The following is an 8129-nucleotide window of genomic DNA, read 5'->3' as shown; positions in this document are numbered from 1 at the left end:
AGGTTCACTTTTGAGCCCCTACCCCTGTCAGGAGAAGTATAAAAAAGAGGACTTATCAAATGACTTTTGGACACATCAACTGTCAGGGAACAAAGAGGAAGGCGGTTCCTTGTGACTAACACCCAAGGTCCTGCCCAGATTTCAGTCTAACTCCCTCAGGAAGTGTCTCCTCCTACCTTCCAGGAAGTTCTCTCCTTTCTGACATCAGCTACCAGCTCCTCCGCTTCCACTCGCTTCTCCCTCAGCCTCTCCAGAACTGTCTGGAGCTTCTCCTATAAGCAAGGAATTAAATGAGAATCAAGCACTGGGCTTTACAGCATTGGAATAGAGGATAAATGGGGAAGAAATCAGGCTGATCTCTGGAGAGACTGCAGTTTACAGAAACTGTAAGAACAGCAATTAGAATCTTTCACTTGGAAGAAAACTAGAGGTGGTGAATGTGTTCTTTAAGACTCAGGTGATAGAAGTCAGCATCCCCTCCCTAAGAGAAGATTGATTCTCTTTGTTCTAGTAGAAGAAATCTGATCCTGAGACAAGGAAAGAACTTATATCTCAAGCCACCCAGCTCTCCATTCAACCCTCCTGTTCAAAGGGGTATTAAGAGCACGAGGTACAAACATATCTACTTCTGGTAGGTTTATCCTTTTGTAATTGGATGGAATGCACAGAAATGGCTTTCAGGCCTCGGAAGGTGAGCATAGGAAGAAAAGAGATCACAGACCTCAGGGCTATGGTGACAAGGTCACTGAGCTCAAACGTAAAGTGGAGATTTCCCATCAGGTACCATTTTCTCCCATGCCTTGTCTTCATCCTGGTCTTGTACCTGGTACTCCTGGGCAATCTCCTCCATGAGGAATGTGTGGTGACCACGGTGCTCCTGAGACCGCTCACAAAGCCAGCAAATGACCTTCCCATCCTCCTTACAGAAGAGCAGGAGTTTCTCTTCATGACGCACACAGAGATCTCTCTTCTGCTCCTCCTCTGGCCTCAACTTGACCTTCCTGAGCCTCTCCACTATGTTGGCCACATGCCGATTATGCCGCAGGCTCCCCAGCTGGTAAGGGATGCGGCACACAGGGCAGCTGCTCTCTTCTTCTTGGCCAATCTTGGACTCTTTGTTGTTTGAGGTGATGCAGGCTTTGCAGAAGCTGTGGCCACAGTCTAGGCTCAGGGGTTCTGTCAGGAGATCCAGGCAGATGGGGCAGGTCACCTCTTCCTTTATGTCCACCAGGATTCCTGAAGCCATTGCAGCAGCTCCCCTGTCCTGACTTCTGTGTCTCCTCTTGCTCACGGATCCCTGTACAATTGCGAAGGTAAAAGGTGACAGCATAAGAAAGGTAAGAATAAAGATACTAATTGTGTTAAATCAAGGCCGAAACACAATATTGAAGGACAAAAAAGAAAAGGTGGCGAAACAAGGAAAGAAGCTTGGTGATCTGATAGAAAGGACTTTTCACAATGACTTGAGACACTTTACTCCGAGTTCACATTCTATGACAAATTCCATCCTTGTCTGTGCAATGATTGATATTTTTCTTTGCTTTTACTGAACAAAAGGGTGAGAACTTTCCTACCAAGATCCTTGTGTGATCTACCATCTATCCTACTTGTTCTTTCCTGCCAAAACACACCTTCAATGTTAAAAGTGCCAAACCACTTATGGCTCTGGGGTTTTATACCTGCTCTTCTCTCAGCTGCCCTGATATCAGCATGACTCACTCTTATACTTCAGTTCACCGTCTTCTAACAACAGCAAGACCTACTCTGTGTAACTTATTTACAGAGTAACCATTGTCATACCTTGATAGTTGCCAAAATTTGATGATAACAAAAAGATTTCCAGCATGAGACAACCAGTAATTTTTCCCTTTGCCCAGCAAAAAGGAGGGGAAAGCCATTTATTTGTTTATTTTATTTACTTATTATTTATTTATTTATTTAGACCTACTAAAAGTGTCTACTTGTGCCATGTTCATCATCCATGAAGGGAACCTGATAAAGAATGAGGCTGAAGGTAAACCAAAAGTATAATCTAGCTAATAGTAGAGATACTAAAAAGAGTAAAGAGGCCATGTGCAGTCAGCCCCTGGCTGCATAGACTATGGCCCAGATCAGGCTTTGCTGAGTAGCAAGGTCAGAGGTGGGTATTATACCAGGAGTAGATATTACATATAATGTCTACTCCAGTTTCTGACTCAAGCTCTGTTCCAAACATGGGAGTGGGGCCTCCAATTATTTCTCAGTCCACTCAAGAGACAACCAATGCTGAGATACTTCAAGAGGCTGTAGAGGGGGAAGGATCAGAGCATGGTTTATGCATGACGTTATGGAATTTATTTTCACAGTCTGGCTACAAGGAACTAATGGCAAAAGAACTGCTGCCACTGTGGACACAGAAGGGTAACGTGCAAAGGAGCTAGAGTCCTTTCACGTGGAGGATCACCCCATCTCTACCTAATCAGTGACGCAGGGCTCCACAGCAATCAGCAACATAGATAAAGGAAGATGAGTGTTGTCTGCTTGATGGAACTCCCAGGTCAGTTGGCTGCCGTAGGTGTCAGCTGATTGCACCTTATACATTGGTTCTCCAACATATAAGCTCACGAAAATGTCCCAGAGGTGACAGCTAAAGACGAGCAAAAAAGACATTAAAAGACAATAACTATGTAAAAGTTCTAACAATAAGGATATAGTATAACTTTCTTCTCTTGTGATTGGAGCAAAACTATTTCTCTAAGCATGATGGAGCCCCATTTTACTGATGTTATATGGGAAAGAGTCATTTTTCCTAAATAGAATGGGAAAATGAAATTGCGCTGTGTTTTATTTACCAGATGATCATCTAACACTATTTAATGTAAACTCCCTATAATACTACCATATAAAAACTGAAGCATAAAGGTCAGAAATCAGTTCTAAATCCTTGTGATAATTGGTATGACAGAGGTGTAGTGTACGAGCTCAGAAGACAGCTGCCTAACATGGACTTATGGCTAAGAGGAGGACAAGAATATGTAGCAGAGGAGATAATCTCCAAAGTCAACTTTGATAAAATAAGATTTGGTCGCGTGGGGTTAGTCAGGGTAAGAAAAGAGATTTGACTGGTGTCTTCCATATGCCTGAGTAAGATGGGTACAGCGGTACCTTCTATAGGAGGGGGAAGTGAACACAGAGGCTCCCTTATTCTAACTTCCTTCCATCGTGGTTCTCAGGATTTTGTGATCTCACTACTTCTTCTGACATGTTTTAATATCATTAACACCAATTAAGTAACTCATTTGGTTTACTAATGTGGGAAAAGTTACCTTTTCCAGAAATTCTTACTGCATGCTCCTCTTGCTTCAGATCTCTCAGCTGAGCTCTGCCTCCAGGTGGCAGACATGGCCCAAGTAGATGGATGAGCAAGGTTAGTTAGTGATTTTTAAGGAACTGCAACTATTCTCTGTATCTAGATGAATGAATAGATAAAGGCTGCAGAGCTTGGCAGCTGTCACCCCACCAAGGGTCCTAGGCACAGACAGGCCAAGGGATGAGAATTTGTCTACAAAGTCATGCAGAACTACTGTGTTTTTACACCGATAGACATGAAACTATTAGGATTCAAAGACCCCTTTGCCTTTGTTCCTTTTGTTGAGGAGAGGGACCTTCTACCTCTGAAAATTCTAGGAGTCTGGCTGTTCAACAAGGTGCAATTTAAAATTATAGAAAGTTTAGGAGACGTGGCTAGATTCAACTTGGAGAAATAACAGTCCCTTCAGAAAACAAATAAAGCCCTTCACTTCTCCAAACCTCTCTTTTTTGAAGACCACCCCTCCCCTAGACTGCACTTCAGTCAGGACTCTAGCAGGAAGCCTGCAATTTGGGCCTGTTCCCTCTTCAGAACAGCTTCCTGAAGGCGAATTAAACTCACCCTAGAAAATCGTTTTTTCTTCTAAAGTCTCCAAATCTCTGTCCTCTACAAGCTGCTCAACTCACCTTCAAACGTCAATGGAGAATTCGTGCTTCCTTGGAGCAGAGTGAAGCCAGGCTAGGAGCAGAGGTGGTTAGGATTCACTCACTAAACCAGGGCCCTGATCTACACTAAGAAGATCGGAGGAGCCAGTGAAAATGAAAGTTAAATTCTTGGGGGAGGGCAGAAAAGGAGAAGAGAAACTATGGACCAATGGAAGGCCTCCACGTCAGGACCCTGGGAAATGACCAGGCTTTTGCACCGGGGCCAGATGGGCCAGTGACTACCTTCTTATCCCTTTCTCAGTTCTAGTCCTGGAAGCTCTTTCATGGCTCTTCAAGGTAATTCGCCCTTCGGAGCACTAGGCTTCCCTGGGCAGTGGAATTATACACAGATCCACCTTGCCTTGTTCCCTTACAAATGAGCCGTCATGAGGAAGAAATAAAGTACCTCCTTTACCACAGTGAGGACCACACAGAAGGCTCACCTGAGGCAGCTATACTTGCACACTCTCTCCTGTCCCACACCCACCAGCTGATCTAAGTGAGTCTGACCAGTTTGTGTCCTATAAGGTGATGTGAGAGGAAATAGCTATCCAAATCCGAAATCACCTCAGGTGGTCAGTCAGAGGGGCTATCACAGTGGAAGCACAGTGATGCTGACTTTCAGAACCTGGATTCAGTATGGCCAAAATGACACTTTTCCTAATTAGACTGGGTTGATTAAATTGTATGAACTGTCCTTTTGGGGCAATGTCATCCAATACTGTTTAACATATAATCTCTATTTCTTACCATAATAAAAGTGAAGCAGGGAAATAATCATGACATCTAATTTTCCATGTCAACTTGAGTGTCCACAAGGTGCTCAGATCAAACATTATTTCTGGATGTGTCTGAGAGGTTGTTGTTTCCAGGTTAGCATTTAAATCTGTGAACTCAGTAAACTTGATTGTCCTCCCCAGTGTGGGTGGGCATCAGCCAATCTCTTTAGGGCCTGAATTAAAGAAAAGGTGGAGGAAGAATGAATTTGTCCCTTTTGCTTCTTGTCTGCCTGTTTGATCTGCACTTGCACTAGCAGTTGCACGATCTGGATACCCTGGTTCTCGAGCCTTCAGACAGGACCTGATTAAACCATCTGCTTTTCTGAGTCTCCAGCTTGCAGACAGCAGATCCTGGAAGTTCTCAGCCTCCATAATCACTTGAGTATATACCTATATATATATATATATATATATATATATACACACACTCATATATATATATTATATATATCATCAGATATATATATATCAGATATATATATGATATATATGATATATATATCAGATATATATGATACATATATATGATATATATATATCATATTGATTCTGTTTCTGTCAAGAACCCTGACTAATACAGTAGTGAAAAAATTCTAAAACTCTGTGTTAAGTGGCATAGGTGAAATGTGATCATGATAACGATAACGACACAGATGAACTGTGCTATTTCAAAAGATGTGTGCCTAAAAATGCCTTGGGGAAGTTAAGGGGACAAGGAGGATGTTGTAGGGATGATAATACTCAAAATCAACCTTAATCCAGTAAGATCTGGTCAGATAAGAGGAAGTCAACATAAAAAAAGAAAGAGCTTTGACTGGGATCTACCATCTGAGTGAGCCAGTCTGAAGTGCAGTGAGCCTTTTACAGGAAAGAGGTGGTCAAATAAAGAGACACTTGTACTTTAATCACGTTTTCCCAGAGGTTTCAAGATCTTCTTATCATGTCACTTCTGATATCTTTTCACATTATTAACACCAATCAACTATCTCATTTTGTTTTATTAAAAGTTGTAAAGATGCCCCTTTATGGAAATTCTTCCTACATGCCCCTCTTGCTCCTGATCTCTCAGCTGAGCTCTGTTTCTTGCTGGCAGATATGGCCCGAAGAGAAGGAGGAGCAAGGTTTTCAGGAACTGAACTAATCCCTGAGTTTGAATTTGGAAATCTGTTATGACTAGCAAACTTAAAAGAAGCTATGGATCCGGACAGCTGTCATACTATTAAGGCTCCCAACCCATAGATGACAGGGTGTAGGATTATGTGGTGTGCCTATAGAAACCCTACATTATTACAGTGACAGATGTTACATTATTCACCTTCAAAGAATTCTCTGACTCTCCCTTATTTCTTCTTCAAAGGATGTTTTTCATCCCTTAGGAGGGTGAGGCATAGCATTTTTCTCTGCTGCTCTCTGTGCAGAACTGGTCCAAAAGACAGGGCTGTGGCCTATGGAGATCCACTGGTTTTCTCTTGGGCATCCTTTGCTAAGATTTCTCAGGAAGTTCTCGCTGGAACTAGGATTACTACTAGAGGTGAGGTCACAGTCTGTATAACCCGAGTTAGGAAATGAAAATGCATGAGTGGAAGACAGGAGGGAGAAATGCAGTGGGCAGCATGGCGTTATCACTAATACTGTCATTAGCTATCTCCATCCTTACCCCACATTGCACCTACAACTGTAAGTTTCATAAAGTCAGACAGAGATTTTCTCTATTTTGTTGCTTAGTGCCTCAGATCTGTTAGAAGTTGTTGCATATAAAGAATGATAAAGATATAGAAATACAGACCTACCGCTATAAAGCTCATTGTAACTGATTTGAACATCTGGATGATAAACAGGCTTTACTGTTCTTACTGTGAATACAATTGCTGTGTTACACAATGAAATTCTTTTATTCTTATGGTATTATTAACAAAAACGTAATTCCCCTTTGACAAAATTTAGCCAAAATTTTTCGTATCTCTTGATTTCTTCCTAAGGATTAATCAGATTGATGTCTAATTTGTCTCCACTACCACATTTTAACCACATTAACTCGTACTTTGTTTTAAGGTTTTCTTAAATGGAAAAATGTTGGAAATCCATTAGTCAAGGGGAGATATTTCATATTTCCTCTCCAAGCAGGAGATGTAAGGACTGGAGGGGAAACACAGAGCCCTAGAGAGGATTTATTTTTCCCTGTAACTCAGAACATGATAAGCTAGAATGTGGAGCATGCCAACATGCTCCACTCTGGTGAAAAATTGTATGTGGTGAGAGGAGCTTGGTGAATTCAGGTTTCCTACTGGCCCATGTTTTCAGGTATCTTCAGGATTTGATTTCTCTCAGCTGCAAACCTGATGCTTCTTAGGAAAGTCCCAAGATATCAACCAAGGATATGGGGTCAGTTCAGAGATTCAAAGGGAGAGGAGTACAAGGATGGATATTGATCTGTGGAAGGATTGGGAATGGAAGAAGTATTGGACAGAGAAGATGTCTTTGAAAAAGATAGCTCTTTTTTTTCAAACATTGCAATCAATACTGCTAGTGCTGTGCTTGTCCACAACACAGTTATCCACTGAGCTCTCCAATCCTGCCCAGTTTCAATCATATAACATAACTAAAAAGACATCTATCCTTAATATCTCTGCATTAACCGCCATATTCCATACCATCATTACTGAATATGCAAAGCAAGCAAAACTGAGGTTCTCTTTCCACTAATGGAGCTATTGATTCTAACAAAACATTACCTTTAACCTATAGATCAGCATTACAAACCTTGAACAAATGTAAAAAAAAAAAAATGGAAACTAAATATGAAGGCACTACAGAGTGACAAAAGAGTTAGAATCTGCAATGCAATGGACACTTGGCAGAAGGAAAGAGTATTGGGGCAGTTTCCTGGTTTTATGGCTTTTCATTTGAAAGCAGATCTCAATCAGTAGTGTATGGGACCACTAAAACTCAGCAACATACAGACTTATTGGCTTGAAGAAGAAGAACGATGTGGGGCTACCACAGCAGCTGGGAAGTGGTGGGGAATATCTGTAAAAGAGAGATGCAGAAGAAGAGATCCCAAATTGCACATTTGAACTCTCACCAAATCTCTAAACTACACGTGTGAGAGAGACGACAAGTCATAGAAGTAGGGCTGACAGAACTGAACAGAGATTTCAGCTGCAAAATGCAGGGGAGAATTAAGAATTTGAATTCAACCAACTTAACTATCAGAAAAAAAAACTAATATTTTTCAGAGAAATAAACAGAATCCAGAGTCTCTACATCTCATTCACAATTCCCCTGGAAGAATTTTAGATACAATATAAAATCATTCAACACAGAAGGAAACAAAAAAACATGGCTCCTACTCAAGAG

The 8129-nt window shown here is 41.5% G+C and overlaps 1 protein-coding gene across 25 annotated transcripts in view; it reads right to left on the bottom strand.

Annotated features, from left to right (window-relative positions):
• LOC106830229 (tripartite motif-containing protein 5-like) overlaps window positions 1-4103 on the bottom strand; it is a 48747-nt gene extending 44644 nt beyond the window's left edge. For 17 of the 25 annotated variants that reach the window (XR_011495839.1, XR_011495833.1, XR_011495834.1 and 14 more), the window contains exons 1-4: window positions 3976-4103; window positions 2455-2626; window positions 824-1297; window positions 177-272 (exon numbers count right to left, since the gene is read on the bottom strand). Coding sequence is in view for 13 of the 25 variants with exons in the window: in XM_070490886.1 (XP_070346987.1) it covers window positions 177-272; window positions 824-1246 (519 nt within the window). In the remaining 12 variants the exon portion in view is untranslated. Of the gene's footprint in view, window positions 1-176; window positions 273-823; window positions 1298-2454; window positions 2627-3305; window positions 3366-3975 lie in introns of all 25 variants that reach the window. The other 8 variants (XR_011495843.1, XM_070490887.1, XM_070490880.1 and 5 more) reach the window with 3 other exon arrangements.
• Between the last annotated feature and the right edge of the window lie 4026 nt (window positions 4104-8129).

This window comes from Equus asinus, chromosome 20 (assembly GCF_041296235.1).
Source record: "Equus asinus isolate D_3611 breed Donkey chromosome 20, EquAss-T2T_v2, whole genome shotgun sequence".
NCBI lineage: Eukaryota > Metazoa > Chordata > Mammalia > Perissodactyla > Equidae > Equus > Equus asinus.
Note: the sequence above shows the minus strand (reverse complement) of the source record. Positions and strands in the feature narration are given on the sequence as shown.